Source organism: Choloepus didactylus, chromosome 6 (genome assembly GCF_015220235.1).
Source record: "Choloepus didactylus isolate mChoDid1 chromosome 6, mChoDid1.pri, whole genome shotgun sequence".
NCBI lineage: Eukaryota > Metazoa > Chordata > Mammalia > Pilosa > Megalonychidae > Choloepus > Choloepus didactylus.
The window spans coordinates 14,603,587-14,626,555 of NC_051312.1; the positions used below are offsets into that span (position 1 = coordinate 14,603,587).

Below are 22,969 nucleotides of genomic sequence, written 5' to 3' on the forward strand. Positions count from 1 at the left end.
CACAGGCACACACACACACAAATACAGGTATATTCAGACACAGACACACAAACAAAAACACAGCCACCTCGGACAAATTTTTGGGCTTCTTTTCCATAATAGTCTTCACCCCCGCAGCTTCTTTTGTTTCCCACAGGTACACCCCCTCCTTGCGTGTTTTGTGCATCCCTTCTCTTGTCACTATCCTTTCTGTCAGTCTTCTCCTCTCCGTGTCCCTCGCCTTTCCGTGTCCTCTTGCAGCCCAGCTGGGTCCTCATTCATTCAGGTGGTGGGGGGCTCCCGGTCTTTACTGGGGACACCTACAGCCCTTTCCCAGCTCGGCTGCTCATTGGCTGCTCCTCCGTAAGTAGCCTAACTTCTCTGTGCGAGTGTGTGAGAGTGTGTGTGAGTGTGCATCTGTGCACAGAGTGTGTCTGTCTGAGGGTGAGAACAGGGCAGGGGCTGACCAAAGGAGGGGTAGAGAGTGTGATGACACAGGCAAGAAGCCCCCCGACTCCCGGAAGCGTGGGTGCCAGGTACGGTGGCTAGCACCTGAGCTGACGAGCAAGAGGAGTGGTTGCCGGTGCCCATCCAGGTAGGAAATTCTCTGGATTTTCCACACCATGGTCCTGGAGAGATGTTTCCAGGACACAAATCAATGGCTCCCTTGGCCTATAGCACAAAACAGAAGCCCAGGCCTCACCCCAGGACAAGGTTTCCTATGCTTGGCACTTTTGACGTTTCTGGCCAGATAATCCTTTGCTGTGGGGGACCGTCTTCTGCATTGTAGGCTGTTTAGCAGCATCTCTCGTCTCTACCCACTAGAAGCCAGTGGCACCCACCCACCTACCCAGTTGTGACAACCAGAAATGTCTCAAGAATTGCTAATGAGAACCCCTGCATTAGACCAATTAAATGAGCTCCACTGGAGGTGTGGCCTGGGGGTCTGTAGATTTTACAGGCCCCGCACCCCCTCCCCCGTTGGTCCTTGCTTCATGCTTTTGTCCAGTCACCCCAACTCAGAGAAGACCTCCTAAACACCCCCACTCAACCTCTGCAGGTTTAGCTGTTTATGCTCTGCCCCCCGACCCTGCCCCAGGAGTTGGGGTGACAAATATCGGGTTTAAACAGCTAGGAGAGTCCCATCACCTTCCTCTCCAAGAGCCCACACCCCGGTCAGCTTACAGGGGAGCCAGAACGTGCTGCTTTCTCAGTTGACCTTGTACCTATTATTGAAACTTTTGAGTAATTTAAAGAATTTGCAAGGATGATGTTGACCCTGCATGATTTCTTATCTTAGGTATGGGTTTTTATCTCTGTTGTGGGTTGAACTGTGTCCCCTTAAAATACATGTTGAAGTCCCACCCCTAGTATCTCAGAATGTGGACTCATTTGGAAATAGGTCATCCTGGAGCAGGGTGGGTCCTTACTGTCATATGACTGGTGCCATAAGAGAGTAGGGGAGACCTGGAGCCAGAGACACGCATGGGGGAAGGCCACGTGGAGCCAGAAGCAGAGCCTGGGCGATGCAACCACAAGCCACAGACCACGGAGGATGGCCGGCCACCACCAGAAGCTGGAAGAGGCCAGGCGGGGTTCTTCCTAGAGCCATCGGAGAGACCATGCCCCCTCCTCAACACCTTGGTTTCAGATTTCTGGCCCCCACAATTTCGAGAGAATACATTTTGGTTGTTTTTAGCCATCAGGTTGGTGATACGGGTTACAGCAGCCTCAGGAAACTAAGGCAGACTCTATCGTTAGTGCAAGGAAGTTTTCCTGCATCTGGAGGCCATGCTCGCTTCGTGATTTCTCACCTCCCCAGCCTTTCCCCGTACTGCTCCCTCTGCCTGGAGCCCCAGTGCTCCCCTTGAGCTGCACCCCAGACAGCCACGCCTCCAGGAGCATCCCAGCCTGCATTATGGCTTCCTCCTGTGTTCCCCAGACACTCCGCCCCGATAGTCCCGCTTTCACTCCTTGGCACTGTGCTCACTTTTCACTCCCCAGAATGGCCCTGCTTTGAGCACAGAAGTGCTTGAGAGACTGAATATACAGATGGAAACTCTGACCCACTATCTATAGCAACCAGCCCTGTAAGTCAAACCACAGTCCCTGTAACAGTGGACCCCAAATAGCCAGGACTTGACCAATAACTGGCAGCTCCCCTAATTTTTGCCCTGGCTTCCATCGTAGGACCAACTGGAGAAAGCTGAAGGTGCCCCCTAAACAATCACACAGGGCGCCCCACTTCTAGTTAGCCCACCTGCAGCTGCCCCAGGCCAGCAGCCTCCAGTCAGGGCACAGCTGAAATCGTCCCCGTTTACCACCATTAAGCTTTCCCACCCCTCTGCCTGCCTTTGAGTCTCTGCCCAGTGCAGGTGATGGTGGCTGACTCCCTTGTTGTAGCAAGCTCAGAATAGATGGCCTTTGTTCATTCTCATTTGGCTGTTCTTCATTTATTTCCATGCAGCTTTCCACTTCTATTTCAGGGAGAATTCCTGGACTTTGTAGTTGGATGAAGGCCTGAGTCCTGTTTCTGCCACTGAGGAGCCGAGTTACAGAAACTCTTTAGGCCTCAGTTTCTTTACCTGTAAAATAGAGATAACCACAGCCCTTTCCTCAGAAGATTCTTGAGGATTAAGAGAGAATGCTGATAAACTGCTCAACATAACGCTAGCTCTGACATAAACGAATGAGCCAACACAGGCCACAGAGCAGTGGTCACGAGTTCAGGCCCTGGCGTCCAACTGTCTGAGAGCAAGTCCTGTGTGACTTTGGGCAAATGGCTTAGCTTCTCTGGGCCTCTGTTTCCTCAACCACAAAATGATTTTTTTGTGACACCTTCTGACGGAATTGTTTAAAACGGTGCCTGCCATAGAGTAAGGACTCAATAAGTATTAGCTACTGGAGCAGAATAAAATTGGTCAACATGGGAGTGTTTGTCAACTATGCCGCTTCATGCCTGCCAAAGGTAGTCCTATGAATGCCAGTCCTTCCTGCCCCTCCACCTGCAGCTTCATTTGCATCCAGCTGTCTCTGATGGTCTTTTGATGTGTCAAGCTAGGCTATGGTCCCCCTTATTCAATGAAATACTAATCCTGGTGTTGTGAAGGTATTTTGCAGATGTAATTGCAGTCCATAATCAGTTGTCTTTAAGTAAGGGGGATTATCCTCGATAATCTGGGTGGGCCTGATTCAATCAGTTGAAAGGCCTTAAGAGCAGAACAGATAATTCCCAGAGGAAGAAGAAATTATGCCCGTGGTCAGAGCTTCAGTCCGTGCCCTAGAATTCCAGCCTGCCCTTTCTGACAGCCTGCCCATGGATGCTGGGTATGTTGAGAGAGCCCCCACAACAGGATAAGCCAATTCCTTGCAATAACCCTCTTAATATATATGTATATTTTCCACTGGTTCTTTCTCTCTGCCTGACACTGAGCAGGGGGCCTGGCACACAGTAGGCAATTTGCTATTGAATGAATGCAAAGTATGGGACTGCTTGGAAGCAGGGAGGATGTGATCAGATTACAGCCTTCTGGGGGTGGGGAGGGGAGGGGAGGGGAGGGGGGTAGCCCGAGAAGAGCTAAGTTTGCACAGGAAGAAATGGCAGAGCTTGGGCTGCTCAGACACCAGAGCCTCAGGTTTCGGTGTTGCTCGCCCTGGCCATGCCCCCACCCCTTCATCTGGCTGGCTCAGGAAGCCCTCAGGTCTGTGTTAGCACAACTTGCACCCACCCCACATTCCAGGTTCGGTTCCCATGAGATGCTCTCAGAAGACCTCATCGCAGTTTCCAATTATAGTAGTTTATTTATGTGATTACTTGATTAGAGGCCAGGGACTGTGCTGGTTTTGGTCATGGTGGCCCAAGCCCAGATGTAGCTTCATGGGAACTCAACCTTTACCTGTGGAATGAATGAAGGAAGGAAGGAATGAGTGCAAGTCTGCCATGCCTCCAGGAGCCTGGCTGAGGACAGGGGTTCATGGAGGGTGAAGAGAAGAAGGGAAGGTGTGGCTGGAGGGTCTCTTGATGCTCCTAGGGTGCAGATGGGGTTAGAGTTTGCAGGATTGTTTTATAGACTGGAGGAGACAACAGATTTGGGGAGCCAGGAAGTTAGGGTGGGGGTAGGGTGCAAACAGGACTTGGCCTCGTTCCTGCACTCAGACTCCCAGGGAGGCAGGTAGGATAAGACTGGGGGTGCACGGCTGGGGCAGTGGGGTGACGCTACAAGGCTTGGGATTTACGTCATCTTGGTCATGGGCCTGCTGGTCAACCTTCAGTAAGCCTCTTCACCAGTCTGGGCCTCAGTTTCTCCATCTGTCACATGGGGATGGGGTGGGGTGGGTGAGGTGATCCGTAAAGATTCTCCCAGCACAGAAGTTCTATGAGATTCAGAGGTAGAATTTCAGGTTCAGGGGCCACAGTGAACTTTTAATCTGAACCACAGAGTGCAAATCCACTTCCTTGCTGTGAATGGCACGGGCGGAGGGAATCTACTTTCCTTATTTCCCAGACTTCAATCATTCAATTTTTATATATTTGTGCATGTCTTGTACCATTATTTACTTGATGGGTTTTTTTAAATGGGTCCTCTTTTTGAACACTTCAATGATTTTTATTATATTTATGGAATTGTACCACCATCACTGAAATTAATTTTAGAATATTTTCATCACCTGCCAAAGAAACAACACTTTTTAAAAAATGCGTATACCTGTATTATAAAAGAGCACTTTGTATCACTTCCATAAATGGAAACCCAATACCACCATAAACAGAAGGCAGCCATAAAAGTAAACCCAATGAAAGAAAGCAGTGTTGGTACAATCTGGCTAGATGCCATCGCCTCTGTGTGCCAGCTCTTCTCTCTCTCAGGAAAAAGAGAGATTAGCTAGTTCTAGGGGTATTAAAGATATGGGCAGCTCCAAATTGAGACTTTCCCCTTAAAGAAATCTGAGGGCTTGAAAGTGATTGAAGCAGATTGGAAAGGAAATACTAACATCATGTGCCTTGACAAGATGAGCATCTCACACTTTGGGGAATACTTAGTTGGTATCTTCATATGCATATCTCCTTTGACCCCCACTACAACTCTGGGAGGGAGGGGTCATCACTCCCATTTTACAGATGTAAAAACTGAGGCCCAGAGAAGTTATGTGTTTCACTTAGGGAATATAAAGAGCACCTGGGACTAAGAACTCCCTCTGTCTTCTAAGAATCTCTTTCCCTCTGGGCACACACACCTCTTGTGTGTTCATTACTCCTGGGGCCCACGACTCCCAAAGCCTGCCTTTAGGGCTAGGGCTGGTTGGGCAGTGTCTTAACTAAGGAGTTGAAACGCGCTATCTATGGGCACCCAGGAGCCTGAGCCTTCTGGTTTATTTGCCCCAAGGCCGTCGAACTGACATCTCTAGGCGAAAGTATTCAGATGTTTGCCTTGCTGTCTTCCTTCTTTTGGCTCATCGTTGTAGAGACCCAGAATGCTAAAGCTGCCTGGGAAACTGAAGATCACCTAGTTCAGCATCTCCCAACCTTCAGACTCAAAAATTCCCTTTACATCGCTGTGAGTTTTGTAATCGTGTGAGTCTCCTAGGAATATTTCCATTTATCCTGAATTTTAGTATGATATATGATAAAGAAGGATCTCTAAGTTAAAAAAAATGAGTTTAAGTCAGTTTAAGTCAGCTGAATACATTAAAAATATTTGTGTACCATTTTTCTGTTTACTACAGAAAGACAAAGCTCAACATTTTCCCATTTAACAAGTGATACATGTTGTTTCATTTTCTTCAAATAAGATCTGTTAGAAAAAGTAGTACTTAAAAATGTCACTGGCAGTGGAGAGACGTGGCAGTTTCCCCCGAGCCATGCTGTCTCCCATCGGCGGCACTAATAGAGGGATGCGCTGGTCCTGGGTGCCCCCGATGGGGTGCAGCGTGAAGGCCAAGCACCACTTCTAGAACATTCTCCCTGACAACATTTACCGTGTGCTGGACCACACCTCAGAGTCTAGACAGGTTGCCGGGTTACAGGAAAGAGGATGGAGGAGCAGGTTAAATGACATCACAAGAAACCAGACATTCTAGAAGACAACTCTGTTTTCAGAAAGCCCATGTTACTGAGAAAAGGTGGGAGGATTGTTCTAGATTAAAAGAAAAGAAAGTGGTCCAACAATCAGATACAAAACATGAAACTTGATTGGATGCAGGTTAAAAATAAATCATGAGAAAAGACCTGTTTTTGGTCCAGTGGGGGAATTTGAATATAGACAAGGAGTTAGTTAATATTATAGGGTGACAGTGGCATTGAGACAATGTCGGAGAAAGTCCTTATTCTTAGGAGATGCAGGCAAAAGAATTTAGGGATGACGGGTCATGTTGTCTTACTTTCAAATGGCTCAAAAAAAAAAGTATATAGAAGACGAAATAGAAGATGAAAGAGAGAATATGCAACACTTAACACTTTAATCTGGGTAGAGGGCATAGGGTGTAAATAATAATATTCTTTCAATTTTTCTGTTTTGTTTTTTTTTTTCCTAATAAAACACAGGGAAAACCATATTAGGTTTAGTGTAAGGATTGAATACATATAGAAACGTTGACTCAAATCCAAGTACAGCGCCAAGTCGGCTGTATTAGAAGTTCTGCCTTCCGGGCTGAGACTTCGGCTGTGAAATGGTGAAAACCACTCTAGCAGCAGGTGGTGTTGCCGAGCCCCAGGGTGACCCCGCAGTGAGAGACGCTTCTGAGGTCTGCTAACCCCGCAGGGGCTGCCACCGGCCATCAGGAGAGCTTATGCAACCATGCCCTTTTAAAAGGGAACACTGTTTTGATAAAAGTCTCTTTATTGTTTCTTAAACATCTAAATCAGAGCAAGCGCCATTTCCACATCTATTGAAGCAAACCCACCAGTCTAGCACAATGTCCCATTTTAAAATGAGGCAACTGAGGCCCGGAAGGAAGAAGGGGCTGAGTCAAGATTACATAAGTTCCCGGCCGAGTTGGACTTTGCACCTGCATCTCTGGATAGCCAAGCTGAGGTCCCTTCCTTTCCGTCACACCCTTTCTTCTTTTGAAAAACTTTATTCCTCCTGAACATTTGCGTGACTCTGTTGTCGACTTTACGTTCTATTCTAATACCAGCTGCAATCCACAGAGGGTTAAAGCAGCAGCTCACAGGTGGTGCTATGGGTACAGCTGGGAGGGACGGGGCAGCAGGGGAGGTGACAAAGCAGACAGGAGAATTCAAAGAACCTCAAAATCTGGGGCTATTCAGTGCAAGAACAAATAGTTCTGAGGGTGTCCTGTCACCGAGGGATGTTATAAGCAGTATAGACACGATTGCCATCCTGGACAGCTAATCACTGGAGGAGCTGCATGGGTTGAGCTTTCACCTGCGTGGGAGATGGTCTGTCTGGGAGCACTGGGCCCCCTGAGCTGCTGGGGCTGACTTTGCCACATAGACCAGAATGGTAGCCTCTCACACAGGCAAATCTCATCTGCATGGTAAAAGGGTAGCTTCAGGAGAGCAAGGGCTGTGCTCCACCCATTTTGGGTACCGGTGGAAGGCAGTTTGGAGCCAGACTGCCTGTGTCCAAATCTCAGCTCGGCCGTTTACTGGCTGTGTGCCCTTGGGCAAATTGCTTAACTTCTCTGAGCCTGTGTGAAAAGGGGATAGTGTCAGCCCCCAGGTCATAGCTTGATGGGAGATCAAATGAGATCAGATTTGGCGCAAGTCAGTGGCTCAGTAAAGACTCAAAGAGCAAACCCTCTTCCTGGGGGAAGAGAAAGAGTGAGAGCTCAGAGGCTGGTGTGCCTGGGGTGTCCGTGGAACCTGAAGGAAGCCAGGGTGGCTCTAGCAGAGTGAGCAAGAAAGAAAGAGAGAAAAAAAATAGGAGGTTGGGTGGGGGTGGGGCCACATTTTGATTTATGTTCCCTGTGTTTGCATTATTTTTGTGGTTAGCTTCTATTTATGGAAAGATATTGATCTCTTATTCATTACTGATACAAAGTGCCCTTTTACCATAACATTACGTAAGAAAAAAAAATCAATTTAAGGAAACCAAACGGGAATATAGTACAGTCTACAAATAAACAAAAATCACGAAGCCTGTCCCGGGATGGCTGGAATTTGGGAAGTGAGCCAGGTTGGCCCCTTCCCCTCACCTTGTTTACTCAGCACAGGTAGGTTTGCAGTTCTGAGGCTGAAGTTCACTGGCAACCTCAGATGTCACAACTGGAATCCTGAATTCGACTCCTGATCTCAGGGCTTCCCAGCTGGGAGCCTCCTGGATTGCCCCATCCACCCACCCGTCACAGATGGACACCCTGAGGCCCAGGCTGGCAGAGAACCACCAACGTTTACCCTGTAGGCCTGTGACACTGCTGAGCTCCCTAGGGCTCGTGCTGCCCAAGCATGAGCTCTGTCCACCACACCTTATCCTGCCACCCCAGGTTTGCCCCCTTTTCCCCGAGGAGCAGAGAACCCAGAAGAACCGGGAAGAACCATTGCACTTTCTCTCTGGCTTGATGCCCCTGCAGCTCTAACAAATCCAGGGAGAGCCGTGCCTTCCCTGGCTTGGAGGACCAGCTCCTTCTCCGGCTCCCGTCACAGCCCCACACGGACCAGCTCTCCATCACTGATGGAGAAAGCAGGCTGGGGTCTGCCCCGGAGGCTGGTGAGAGGGTGGGTAAGACCTGAGCATGTTTCCGGTTCAGGAGAGGCAGCTCCGGCCAAGCAAGCCAGGTGCTGGGATGTCGCCAAGGGCCAGGGGCCCTGGAGGTGCCACTTGTGCCTGAGGGGATGGGGCTGCCCCTACCCGGCCACCACTCCCTGACGGACGGTTTGATTGGTGCCAGGGAGAAGGGACCATGGGGATGGAATCTGAAGGGCCAGGGGAGCCCCAGGCCCAGCCTTGTCACCTCTGCTTTGGCTCATCTTTCTCATCGTCTTGAATTGCTTTCTCGTAGGATGGTGGAGGTGTCGACAGACCACTGAGCACAAACGGAGGGTCAGGAATAAGGGACAAGTCATCCTCCTGCAAAAGAGCAATGACCCCGGCTCCGCTGCTTATCTGTGTGATGCCAGTTGCTGTTGACGAAGCACTTCCCCCCTGCCCCCTGGGTTCACTGTTGAAGTCCCAGAATGGGGAAACTGAGGCTCAGAGAGATGAAGGGACCTCGTTGAGGGCAGTGTGTGGCACTCTCCACCTTCTCTGTTTTTTTGAGAGGGAATGGGAGAGCCATGGGACTGGGGCCCAGTTCTGGTCCTGCAACCAGTGAGCTGGTGACCCTGAAAAAGTTGGGTTCCCTTGGGGGAGCTGGACTGGGTGACATACTAAGGTCCCTTCTAGCCACAATGCGTTTGAGGAGCATCCCCAGTGCCGGCTGCTCCTCTTCATCCCTGACCTGTGACAAGAGTGGCACCAGCCCAGCCCCACAGAGCCTGTCCCTGGTCCCTCCTCTCAGATAGAGGAGGCCACAAGCACCTCAGACCAAGGCCACTCCTTGGCCCTGTGACCCTAGGAAAGCACTTAACCCTCTGAGCCTCATTTCCTCCTCCTTAAAATGGGAAAACAGAACCTGCCTTGCAGAGGAGCTGAGAATTAGAGGAGGTATGAGCCGCCATGGTTGGCAAAACCCGTCACCCACAAGAAGGTCCGTATCCTAATCCCTGAACCTCTGAGCATGCCAGGTACCTGGTGAGGGGGGAGTTAAGGTGCAGATGGAATTAAAACCCCTAACCAGGTGACCTGGAGATGGGAGAGTCTCCTGGATTACCTGGGTGGGTCCAAGGTCATCACGAGGGTCCTTGCAGGTGGAAGGGGAGGCAGAAGAGGGAGCTGGAGATTAAGGATGCTAGGATGTGGGCTTTCAAGAGGGAGAAAGGGGCTACAAGCCAAGGAATGCAGGTGTCCTCCAGAAGCTGGAGAAAGCTCGGAAATGGCTTCTGACCTGGAGTCTCCAGAAAGGAATGCAGCCCTGCTGACACCCCAACATTAGCCCGTTGAGACCCCCTTTAGATGTCTGACCTCCAGAGCCATGAGATAATAGATTTATGCCATTTTGTGCCACCAAGTTTGTGACCATTTGTTTCGGTAGCAATAGGAAACCAATGCAGCTGCCTACAGCCCTGAGCATGGCACTCAGCCTGTGGTGAATGCCAGCAAATAGGAAGAGTTATTGTTAATACCTGCAGCCAAGTATAGGCCTCAGTTTCCCCATCTGTAAAAGTGGGGTTAGATTCAGCAACTGAAGGCCCCATATAGCTCTCTGAGAACTTTGGTTTCCTGCCAGACAGCTAGGCATTAACAAAGACAATTTCTTTGCTTGGTGTTAAATAAAATTTGGGGGCCTCAAACTCACATCTGCATAAACATGAACATGAAAGCCATCCTAGCTTGTGGGATTATGGGGGACTTAGAACCTATGTCTATATAGTGTTCTAAAGTTGACGTTGTAACATGGATTTTTATTTTTTTTTTGTTGTTTAAAGAAATGAGCGTAGGGAATCACTTTGGTCAGTGTTGTTGGGGTGGGAAGAGACTAGTCTTCTATTGCAAAGTGTAGCTCATTAAAGCATCAACTCCTTCGCCTGGGATCTGCATGTTTAGATCTGGCCCCAGTCGGCCTTTTTCCTGTCCTCACTGGTGCGCAAGAGCTTGGTGGGAGGTTAGCCCACCTCAAATTGCGCCCTGGTTTCCTCATGACACCGTCGCACACCTACTCCCCCCACAGCTAAATGCCAGAGCCCGCCACAGCTCTCCCAGGGCCTTCCCTGTCCTGCCTCCAAGCCATCGGTCCTGCTGTTCCCTCTGCCTGGAAGTCCCTTCTCCCACCTGTACCTGTGTGTCCGAGTCCTGCCCAGTTTCCATGGGTCTCCCCAGTGAGCTCTCCCCTGGGCTTTTGGAGCTGGGCCTGTTGCTCTCAGCCCCGGAGGCAGCTTCTCCCAGGCAGCCCTGCATTTTCCCCCTTGAACTGGCAGCTCCCACCCCCCACACCTTGTCTCCCTGCTGGACTGGGGGCCGCCTCTATTTGTCACCCCACATAGGAAATGCTCAGCAGAAATGACAATTGCACGAGAGAGACGTGCTCCCCACATCACCCCCGCCTGCTGCCTCCCCTTTCTGAGCCATCTGCTGCCTTGGGTTCCCATCTCTTGAGGGTTTGTTGCTCCAGGCAGGGCCCTCACCTCCACAGGCAGGTGCTTGCTCTTCCAGGCCATGATGGCAGTGGACCACGGCAGGAAGAGCTCCAGGGAGGTGAAGCACAGCAGGGCCAGCTCCAGCCTCTGGATGTGGACCTAGGGGCAGGGGGAGAAGGAGGGGGAGAGAGAAATATATATAGACAAAGGACTCACTGGACATTGGCAAGGCAGAGGAGGACAGTGGGGGCTTTAGTTTCCAGGTGTGCATAGGATGGGGGGACAGGGCTCTGTGGGGTCTGTCTCATCACTGCTTTATGCCCAGTGCCTGGCACCTATGGGGCCTCGGTGAATATCTTCCCAAAGTTTGAGAGCCAGAGATTCTCATGAGTCCTGGTAGAACTGAAGGTGGCCTTAAGGGTTGTCTCACCCAACCCCACTTGATGATGGGGATACTGAGGTCCAGAGAGGAGGTGTGTCTTTTACCGGTGATGTGGGGAGCAGTTGAGCCGAGGACCACTGTGGACCTGGGGCATCTCCCAGGGCCATGAGCATTCAGCAGGGAAGTGTGTGCATGCATGTGGTGTGTACACATGCATTTGTGCACAAGTGTATGTGTGTGTGTAGATGTGTGTGCGTGAGTGGGGAGGGTGATAAGAAATAGCAGACACCCACGGTCAGAACCCTCAGAGCCTGGGCTCCTAGGCACCCTCGTGGAGTGACAGAGGAGTGGCAGCTCTGTGAAGTGGGAAGAGCACTGGACTTGGGGTCTAGACCTGGCGTTGAGCCCTCCCTGCACCCTTCACTTGCTGTGTGACCTGGGTCCACTGGTTTAGCCTCTCTGGACCTCAGGGTTCACTCCCAGAAATGGAGATTACTAAGTGGACCCGGTCAGCTCCGCAGAGCTGCTGTGAGGCTCACATGAGATAACGGGGTGATAGGGCTATGATGATTCAAGAGCCTTGGATGGGGAATCAGCAGCTCTAGGTTGTGGTCCTGGATTTGCTGCCAACTTGCTGCTTTAGCTCAATCAGGTCTCTTCCCCTCTCCGAGCCTAGCTCTCCCTTCTGTAAAAGTGGGTTTGGATTCAGTGACTTGAGGCCCTGTCCGGCACCCCGAACCTGGCCCAGTGAGAAGGCAGGCATCTCCCCTTCCATCTCGCCTTGGGAGGATTGGGCTGGGAACAGACTGGCCCAGGGGCAGGGAATTCCTCAGAGTCAAGGACCCCAGGGGCTTGGACACTCACCATGGGGCTGGGGTAAGTTCTCCAGATTGGGGACTCAAATGGACTCTCCAGAAAGAGATCCTTGATAATGACGTAGAAGCCGCACAGCACGCAAAAGAAGCTGATGAGGTTCATTGTGAGGCACAATGCTCTCTATAGGAAAAAAATAATTAAGTTAACAGGCATTATCTGAAGGTTAGAGACTAGGATGTAGGTCCCTCTCCCAGGTGTGCCACCAACTCACTCTGGGCCTGAGGCCTCTCCTCCAAACCCGAGGGAGCCAGGAGGACCAATCTGTTCTCCATTCTGCAGGACAGGGCTGGGGGAACCTGGGGCTGCCTCCAGGCCCTCGGAGCCTTTGATCCAGAAGGACGCTCCCATCCACCATTGTCTCCTGCCCAAACCGGCCCCATTCATCCCAACATCAGGTATGCCAGCTGATCAGGGACTTAACTTCCAGACGGCCCTGAAGGTGCCCTCTCTGCCCTCCTGCTCTACCTACTGCAGAGCTCCAGATGCCTCCATTCATCATGCTCTTGGGTTAAGCATTATTCTGAGAGCCTCTTGCCAAATGCAAAGCTCCCGTAATAGAGAAAGAGAAGGAACATTTGGAATTCTTAACCCTTTATACTAGTATGAGTTTCTTTGCAATAAGAGGGTTTCTATGATCAGGTAAAGGAAGATGGGGGCTTTTAGTTCTGAAAGAGTCCCAGTCCAGGAGTGTGAGGTCTGGAGAATGGGCAGGTCTTGGTTGAGCATTGCCTGACTTTGCTGGATAAACTATACAAATGCCCACCCTTTCTTCAAGCTACAACCCTGAGAAGGCAGGACCAGGCCAGGGCTTCTAGGACGGAGGTGCAGGAGAGCTGGGAGGAGCAGGCCATGGGCTAAGGGCATGAAATATGCTTTTAGGGATGACCCTTCCATTTGCTCCATCCATTTCCATCCCCCCAGTCTTGTGTGGCATGTCTACTTGGTGCCCATCTGGGCTTCCCTGGGCCACCAAGATGCTCAAACCCTGTGCCCACACAGATCTTCATGTGCAGGGGACACAGACGAGGAGACAAGGAAGGACAAGGAGCTGTGGGTCCTTGTGCACCATAGCAAGTCAGGGGAGACTTCCAGGAGGACAAGACGTGTAAGCCGAGTCTTGAAGAATGATCAGGACTAAGTCAAAGATGGGAAAGACAGAAACGGTGGGGAGAGGACAAGTTGCTCAGATAGGGGACAGCACAGGTAGAAAAGGGAGGGCAAGAGTTCAGTCTGGCTGGCACTTGGAGATGAGAGATGGATGGAAATCCAGTGGTGGGGCTTGCTAGCATGTTGGTTGCAAGCTGAGGACACCAGATACCAGGAGGGTTGAAAGCAGCAGAACGATGTGGTCAGACTAACTGAGGAGGATCACTTGGACTGCTGTACGGAGAACAATCTGGACACCTCCAGCCAGCGAGGACCGTGGCCAGAACTGCGGTCCAGGGAGGACAGTGAGATGGAGAGAAAGGCGTGGAGTCGAGAGATGTCTAGGAGATCAAAACTCCAGGGTTTAGAAAAGGGGAGAAGAGTCAGAGTGGTTCTCAGGCTTCTGGAATTGGGGTCTTTGGGCTTCTGGGTGGATGGCTGTGGAGTGACTGATACTAAAACTTGGTAAGTTTGGGAAGAAGGAAAGTTCCAATCTAGACTTGATGGGTTGAGGTGACTAGAAGCCATTTCCTTTCTCCACTGCATGCTGCATTGGGAAGACAGAAGCTTCTGATGGGGGCTCTTTTCCCTCCCAGAGTCAAAGCCAGCAGCTTGACTGGAGTGTCTGCACCCTTCAGCTTGCTTGGGTGTCCTCTGCTATGGGATGGTGCATGCCTGCTCTTAGAAAATCCCTGAGAGCTGCCACCCCAGTCACCACCACACACATGGCCCCAAAGTTACCCTCCAGGCTTGGGGTGGAAAGGAAGGATCTGGATTCCAACTTACCAGATACGATTTGGAAAATGTCTCCAATGCTATCGCCAAGATCCCAGAAATGAGGAACTGCAGGCCAGAATTGAAACAGTCACAGGAGAGAAATTGGGGCACCTTGAAACCCACACACTTCCTTCCTTTACCATATTCTCTAAGAAATCCAACCCCTGGTTCCTTCGACAGGACAGGAGAGCTACTGGAGTGTGTCCTGTCCACCCAGGGGCCATCCCAGGTCTGTTCTACCTTGCCAGCCTTCCCTGCCCCAGCCAGGCTGGGTTTCCCACACACACACAAGCCTCCACATGTGGTTCCGTCTCCACACAGTGGACACTGCACTTAGAATGTGCTCCCAGCTCCTCCTGCTACCCCCATTTTATAGGGCCTAACCCTCCTTCTGGTATTGGCTGCACTCTCCTCTCCATCTTGAACCTTTCTCTTTTTGGAACCCTGCAGCTTGGAGGATGTTAACCCTGGGTTCTAAGGTCCCTGGAATATTTCTCTGATCATTCTCCCAAATGTTCATAAAGCACCTACTACGTGCAGCCATAAGGACTACAGGAAGAGCCAAGCATTGCATGTGCAGATGGCCCCTTCACTGTGTGGTTCAAGTTTGGAACTGGGGGCAGTGGGATCAGAGGAGGGTGGTGACAGTGGGCTTGTCGGGATGCCTTCCCATGAGGGTGCCTGGGAGCTGGGACTCAGTGCACTGTGGGTGGGTGTGGGAGGGTGCTCGCGGTGACGGTTGCATGCGAAAGCTGCCGTGGAGACCTGGAAGGACCTGGCGCTCCTAAGAAAGGGTGACTTGTCTCATCTCCCATCTGCTGTTGGCCTTGGGAGGGCAGGGGCTGCATCTTACACCTTGTGTTGTTCCCGCAGACCGACCCTGGCAGAGACCACGGTGCCTGAGATATATTGCTTGTCTCCACCTTGCATCCAGTGCCAAATGCCAGGGCCTCCAGACCCACCCTGCCGACCCCCCGCACGCCCCGGGTTCGGACTCCTACTCACAGAGGCAGCTCCCCAGAATGGATACCAAGACCTCAGTGCTACCAGGTGCAGGTCCTTGACAGCTGAGAGCAGGTACGCCCCAAGGATCAAGTGCAGCAGAGCAACGACCACATGGAAGGCCTGGGCAGGAGAGGACAGGAAGCAGGTGAGCTGGCCAAGGTGGGGGCATTGGGCAACCGGCCTTGATAGAGACCTTTGGTGCCCAGGACCACCCCCTTCTGCCCCCTTAGGGATCCTGGTGGGCCTGCAAAGAAGCACCACAGTCCAGAGTTTCCTGCAGGGAGAGCCAAGGCTGTTAAGGCTCGTCACACCCACCAATGCGGGCCCCTCTCCCCGGCAGCTGGCCCCTCCTCTGCAAGAGGCTCTCCCCACCCCTCAAAAGCTGTTGCAATTTTAGGGTGTGTTAATTGGAGAAGCTGGAGACTTCCCCCTCTCTTTCTCTCCCCCCAGGGCTGCCCAGCACCCTCCCTGCTTACCTCCCTCCACTCCCCTCCCACCCCCAGGGCCCTAGAAAATGGGACTCACGCCCAGCTGCTTGAGGAGGCCGCTTCTCTTCTGGGGCCCTTTCTGGTGCCAGTCTGGAGGCAGGAACCCCGGGTCGGTCCCTTTCTGGAGTGAACTTGTCTGGCCAAGCTGGGTTGGGTCCAGGGGCAGCGATGGCAGGACACCCCCAGCTCTGGAGCCGGGAATATCTGCCGATGCTCCATTGGCTTCTGCGGCCATTGACTTGGGCCGAGGACGCTGGCCACACTCTAAGGAGAAAGGCCAAGTCAGAGCCCTTCTCGCCTCTGGGCTGGCGCTTGTGTGAGCCCGCCTGGGACTCGGTGCCTGTCACCTCTGCCCTCCGCACTGGGGCCTTCCGGTGACCTGCGGCCCCTGAGCTTGGTTTGACCTGGAGTCACCTGACCCCCTGGAGGGGGAGAAACTGCTACTCTCAGTCTTTGAAGGGTCACAGGGACATGGCTCCTTCCGGGGCAAAAAGGCAAGGACCAGACAAACTTCACAACCAGGACAAGACAGAACTCACCCAAACTGGCCCGACCGCAGGAGATGAGGGGAACTGGGCAGGTGAGGGGGACTTTGTGATGGTTCCCACCCACATGCCCAGGATGAGCCAGGACTGACAGCAGGTGGGAGTGAAATCATTGTCCTACCTGCGGCAATGCCAGTCGTGACTTCTGGGTTTGGAGGATGGAAAAGAGAAGGGTCAGAAATTTCCGCTGAGGACTTACTATGAGCCCGGAAGTCAGTATTTAACATTGACGATAATCAGTCGACATTTATAAGTACTTTCTCTGTGCAAGGTAATTTGACTTGCATCATCTGATTTTTATCCTCATCTCAGTGCTATGAAATGAACACGGGGGTTATGGCTTGAATTGTGTTCCCCCCAAACACATGTCAAGTCCTAACTCCCCATCCCATGGATGTGAGCTTATTTGTAAATGGGATCTTTGAAGATGTTATTAGTTATGATGAGGCCAAACTGGTTTAGGGTGGGCCCTCATCCCTTATGACCGTTGTCCTTAGGAAAGGAAATTGGACACAGAGGCAGAGAGACAGCGAGATGGCCGTGTGACAGTAGCGGAGATTGGGTTATGCTGCCACAAGCCAAGGACTGTCATGGGTGGCCGGCCACCCACTAGAAGCTGGGGAGGGGCACGGAACAGATTCTCTGCTTTAAGAGCAAGTACAGCCCTGCTGCCACCTTGGGTTTGGACTTGAGCCTCTGGGAAATGTGAGACAATAATTTCTGTGGTTTAAGCCAACGGGTCTGTGGTACTTTGTTTCCGCCGCCCCGGCAAACAAAGATGAGTGTCACTGTCTGCATTTTGCAGATGAGGCTCAGAGAGGTTGAGCCACTTGCCCAAGGTCACACAGCCAGACAAATGCTGGGCTGGGACTTGAAGCCTGGCGGGCTGGCTCCAGAGTTTATGTGCTTACACCCTCCTCTGTACTGTTGGCTCAGCAAAGGCAAATGAGTGTTCTGGGTGTTTTATGGGCACGAGAAAGGGCTGGAGGAAACTTTGCAAGGGGCTAAAAGTGCTGCTTGCTGACAGGGTCCTGATGGCGAATTGTCTGCCGATGCCTTGGGGCACGTTGGAGCTTTGGGGGGCTGGGGGGGCTGCCTGGTGAAGTTATGAGGAAAGCTGGAGTCTTTCTTGGGAAAGCAGAGAGCTGGGAGAGGAGAAGAAGGAAGCTGATTGTTGGGGGGGGGGATGCTCAGTGGGAGAGGGGCTCCCTCTGGGGCCGAGGCTTAAAAGGGAATGGGCTGTTCTCAGGGTCTTTCTCCTGAATTAAATAAGGGGCACATTCCCCTCAATTTTAGGTCTGATGGTGAATTCAGGAGGTTCTGTTGGAGGACCCAGACTTTTTGCAATTTTCCTGCCATGGATGGTGGTGATTGTGGGGGAGGGAAAGAGCCCTGGGAGGCCGGGAGGGACATGTCTCCAGGGCTACTAAATCCTGGATGGCGAGGAGAGGAAGGGACATTAACAGAGAGCCAGAGGGCAGACGGGTCCTCACGGGTGGCATGCACCCTGTCCCGCAAGGGCTCCGTGCAGGAGGCAGTTTGCATGTTGACTCTCCCTCAGTTCCCAGGAGATTGGCACTATTAAGTGGATGGGGAAACCAAGGCCGGGGAAGTCGGCACCATCGACACAGACAAGGAAACTGAGGCTCAGGGGGGTTGCCTTCCTCAGCCAAGGTCACGCGGTGGGGAGGTGCCTGGGATTGGAACAGTGCACAGTCTGCCTCCAGTGCCAGGACCCAGAGCCTGGGGTGCTGGGTGGGACTCCTTGATCGATAGCTCCCCTGGCCTGCACTGACAGCCCCTGATTTAGCAGGGGTTCAGGGGGAGCCCTGCCTCCCTCCTGCCTGGGTTTCGGAAGCTGAGCCCCTGGACACACTGTCACTGATTCTCTGTTCTGTGACATGACCACACCCTGCTTGGGAAACCGTCCGTCTCTCAATTCCCAGCTCTTCACGGGCCCGTCTGACATAGCTAGTTGCACTGAGGGGGTGAAGCTGGTGGCAGAGATCTGTCCTGGGTTAACCAGTGGCTGCAGGTACACTGCTCCTGGGCAGCTAGGAGGAATCTGGGCATGGAAGCACCACGAAGCATCAAAGAAAGAAGACTTTTTAGCAGAGGTGTCTCAGATGGAATGGTGGCCCAGGGAGATAGTGGCTGCCCGGTCACAGGAGGTGACCATTTGCCAGACTGCTCTGTGGCAGTGGGGACAGCTCAGATATCCAATGGATTCAAGAAGCCAGAGTAACCTTTCTCAAAGAATGTTCCCTGGAACCCCAGTTCTGGCAGATAATCTGCGGTAAAAGGGTTCCATGGTCAAGTGTGTTTGGAAAGCCTTGGATACCATTTTCCCCAACTCTAGCATATCATAGGCTCTGGGAATTCCTGTGGTGAAGAACTCTGTTTTAGATGTACCTTCATTTCCCAAATGTAATGAGAGATGGAACCGTTTTATCCTCATATCCAATGATTCCATGCAGTCTGTATTTGGTAGGATAGGCTTTGGGGCAAGGCGGCCTTAAACTTCCACACCTCTGGTTCCGGGATTTTTGGTCCTTTCTTTCTTTGCCCTCCTTTTGGTTTTCTGACGTGTGTATTGCAGTGGGGGCAGGGATTGGACTATGATCTCTAGAATTGCTTCCAAGGCCATATAATTCTCTCATGACGTGGAGAGCTGGGCCAAGGAACTTGACATAAACAGGAGGGGAAGGAATTGCAGAGGGTGGGACTTAGATAACCCTGGAGGGAAAAGTCTGTTTGTTGTGAAGCCGTGTTCCGCTTTCCAAGATAAAGGCTGTGGACTCCTAGGAACGTTTCTGCAGGGCCCTCCCTGTTGGCTCTGTCCATCGGACATGCTTTGTGGTCCTTGAGGCCAGGACGGGGGATCTGCTGCTTGGGGGTAGGGGTGGGGGGCTGACGGGGACTGGGGCAGTGCAAGGAAACATTTTAGCCTCGGGCCCTCCCCTAATCCTGCGGGCTAGCTCAGGATCTGTAGGCCCAGCCAGCCTGGCAGTGGGAGGGAAAATTCTGGAGGGCAGGGAGGGCAGAGATGGAGCTGGGTAGGGTCTTTCAGCCTCCCCATTCCCACCACCACCGAGTCCTGGGCGTGGATGAGTCTGGGCCAAATCCTGGCTCTGCTCCTTGGAGCCTTCACCTTGGCATGTTGTTCACTTCTCAGCGACTTAGTCTCCTCGCCTATCAATAGGGAGCCAGAGGTCTCTCCTTGGGAGGGGGTGGGTGGGGTGGGTGGGGGGAGGTTGTGAAGATTAAACAGAATGATGTCTGCAATGTGCAGGGCCCTGGGACACAGCAAATGCTCTATAAATGCCAGCCACTATTCTGGTTCCCGTTTAAGACCTACATCCAGTTCTTACCACCCAGAGGGGGCAGTTTATTAGCTCCCGCCAACCTCCTGCTCACAGGAGCAGAGGGGTGGGGTGGGAGGCAGGAAAATTCCAGGCTCCTGGGGGTGGGAGACCTGAAAACTGGGGAAGGGGGTGAGAAGGAAGAACTGCGAGGGAACTGAACCAGTGGGCTGAGGTGCAAAACCTCTGTTCACTGATTTATCCATAGAGTTCTGAGCTGGACACCCCAGGGACTCACTCAGGGTGAGCAAGACCTGTCCTGGGGGGATCATGGTCTGGGAGGCAGAGAAGACCTGGGCACGAATAATAGGACCCTCCTCAGACTGCTGTGGGCAAGATGACAGGGAGAGGTTCTGAAGGTGTGCTCGTGTGCATGTGTGCACGTGCATTTTGCAAGCGTGCATGCATGTGCGTGTTTGCTTGTGTACGTTTGGTGCATGCATGTGTGCATATATGTGTGCACGGGTGCACACTCAGAGAGGGTGAGGGATTGAGAAGTACTGAGTCACACCACAAGAGAGAGAAGCCGGTGGGGGAGACAAAGGGGCTTTAGGCTCATGGGCTGGGGCCACCCTTAGAAGACGGGGATTTCAGTGGATGCTAATTACAAAGCAGACCTTGAATGCACCAAAGCTAGCCTCCTCTTGGGGGATCTGGGTGGTGCACCTTTTTTAAAGAGGCTCACCTTCCAGGAGGCCTTTGCTCTGGGATGGAGTCAGGAGGCCTGGATTTCAGTCCTGGCCCCGAGACACCCCAGGAAGGTCCCTTCCCTTCTCTGGGCCTCTGTTTCCTCAAAACCATCTCTGTATGTGTGTATGAGTCTCGGCTGGAATGGAAGAGGCTGAGGCTCCTCCCAGCTCTAATGGTGAGTGACCCAGCAGGTGGACAGGGCTCTAAGTGGTGAATTCCGCCCTGGGAGGAAGCTGTAGGTGCCCCCACCCCCCAGATCCTCTTTACCAGATGGGGCACCCCTTCTCCAGCTGCCATAACTGTTGGTGTCTAAGGATGCACAGCTGTTCCCTTCTGGGAGTTTAAGTTACACCCCATCCCTGCAGCTAAGGACTGACTGTTGCAGGGAATAAGGCCAGCTCCCCCCTGCCTCAAGGTGGGACAGTTTTGGAGCAGACTGGGCTCCTGAGCAGGACCCCCTTCTGTGGGATCAGACTGAAGCTCGTCTGAAGCTGAGACCACATCTCTCCTGCCCGGTTCTGCTTCCCTCTCTCTTCTCCTGAGAGCACGCCCTCATAAATCAGTTGCACAAAATCCTCGTCTCAGGCTCTGCTTCTAGGAAACCTGAACGAAGACCCTCTGCTCTTTGTTTCCATCATGAGGGGGTGGGGGTGGTTGCACTCACCTGGCTCCTGAGACCTCTGCTCTGTGTGTCCGGTGGCACTGTGCCCTCCGGAGCGGCCTCAGCTCCCACGGAGACGGTGCCAGGGCAGCCCCAGACAATCAAAACATCTTTACAACAGCAGACTTTGGAGCTTCGTCCTCCTGGATCCACCCCTGCTTCATGCTCCAGCTGCATATGAGCTGACAAAGTCTCCTCTCGTCCCCGCCCCAAACCCCAGACAGATGAAAAGCTTGTTGCCCTTCTGTGCAGCTCTCTCTCTCTTGTTTTTTTGCTCTTTTTTTCATCTAAAAGTTGTATTGCTTCAACTTTTCATCAATTTTCTTTTCTTTTTCTTTTTTTAATTCAATTTCATTGAGATATATTCACAAGCCACACAATCATCCACGGTGCACAATCAACCATTCACAGCACCACCACACAGTTGTGCATTCATCACAACAACCAATCATTGCACACTTCCACCACCACACACAAAAAAGAGTAAAAGTCAAAGCAAAAAAGAACACCAAAAACATCTCATAACTCCCAACCCGCCCCACCATTTATCCACTTTTCATCCTCATTCTGCCACTCATCCATCCATACACTGGATAAAGGGAGTGGGAGCCACAAAGTTTTCTCAATCACACTGTCACAAAGTGTGAGTCACACAGCTACACAATCGTCTTCAAGAACAAAGGCCACCAGGTAGCAGTTCAACAGTTTCAGGTATTTCCTTCTAGCTAATCCAATACACTAAAAACCAAAAGGGATACCTATATAATGCATAAGAGTAACCTCCAGAATGATCTCTTGACTGTTTGAAATCTCTCAGTCACTGAAACTTTGTTTCATTTGTCTTCCCCCTTTTGGTCCAAGAAGGCTTTCTCAATCCTGCAATGCCAGGGCCAAGCTCATCCCCACAGGTCATGTCCCACATTGCCAGGGAGATTTACACCCCTTGGAGTCATGTCCCATGTAGGGAGAAGGGCAGTGAGTCCATCAGCAGAACTGGTTTAGAGAGAGGCCACATCTGAGCAACAAAAGAGGTTCTCTGCAGGTGACTCTTAGGCACCATTTTAAGTAGGCTTAACCTCCCCTTTGCAGCAACAAACTTCATAAGGGCACACCCCAAGAGCAAGGGCTCGGCCCTCCAAATTGGTAACCCCCAATGCTTGTGAGAATATCATCAATTCCCCAGGTGGGGAAATTTAATCTTCCCACATTTTCCCCAAGTCCCTCAAGGGGGCTTTGCAAATGTGCATCTCTCTTTGTTGTTGCAAATTTCCTTTGGTAAGTAAAATGTGGCAGTTAAACCTCTTTACAGGGCAGGACACATGGAGTGCAGGTGACTTATCTCCAGAGTCAGAGATTGAGCCTTTTAAAAGTTTTTTTTTTTTTTTTAATCTTGGAAAATTACAAACACTCACAAAAGTAGGGAATATGGTCTGAGGCAAAGATGCCAGTCCCCTCGAAAATGGCCATCGCTATTCAGGGGTGCATAACTGACATGGCTTCTAAGCCACGCTCTGGCAGTGCCCGACTGAGCACACTAACCAAATGGAAAGCTTACCTGCTACAACACAGTGTTTACAATACCAGCCCTCTGAATGCAGAAATGCACGAGATTCTCAGACCAGTGCCATATATAGAGGATTCAACAACTAAAGTTACTGCACCCGAGGTCGCTGTTGAACTAACAAGAATTGTAGAAAGACATCTGGGGCACCTGCCAACGACGAAAGGTAACTGTGGCCAGCAGCTAGCGGACATCACTGTAGAGTGCCCGTCATGCTCTCTGCGTCGACCACCAGGCTACCACACCAGATGGGACACGTCGACTCCATGGGTCCCCTTCTGCTCTCTAGGTGTGCTTTTACTGCTATGGACATGGCAACAGGACTTCTGTTAGCTTTCCTGGTGGGGAAGGTGAACCAGTGGC

The 22,969-nt window shown here is 51.8% G+C and overlaps 1 protein-coding gene across 1 annotated transcript; it reads right to left on the reverse strand.

Moving 5' to 3' along the window:
* Positions 1–3,820: 3,820 nt before the first annotated feature.
* Positions 3,821–21,076, reverse strand: MS4A10 (membrane spanning 4-domains A10). The gene is made up of 8 exons (XM_037841833.1): positions 21,049–21,076; positions 15,825–16,051; positions 15,300–15,419; positions 14,304–14,360; positions 12,360–12,491; positions 11,162–11,272; positions 8,893–9,008; positions 3,821–3,875 (listed from the first exon to the last, which is right to left on the reverse strand). The coding sequence occupies exons 2-8, from the start codon at positions 16,020–16,022 to the stop codon at positions 3,872–3,874; spliced, it is 738 nt and encodes a 245-aa protein (XP_037697761.1). The 5' UTR covers positions 16,023–16,051; positions 21,049–21,076; the 3' UTR covers positions 3,821–3,871.
* Positions 21,077–22,969: the final 1,893 nt, after the last annotated feature.

Coding starts and splice junctions, on each gene's coding strand:
- MS4A10 (XM_037841833.1), bottom strand. CDS start 16,022: ATGGCCGCAGAAGCCAATGGAGCATCGGCAGATATTCCCGGCTCCAGA. Junction 12,492..14,303: donor CATTTTCCAAATCGTATCTG/GTAAGTTGGAAT, acceptor TTTTTCCTATAG/AGAGCATTGTGCCTCACAAT. Junction 9,009..11,161: donor GCAAGCACCTGCCTGTGGAG/GTGAGGGCCCTG, acceptor GCTCTTTTGCAG/GAGGATGACTTGTCCCTTAT.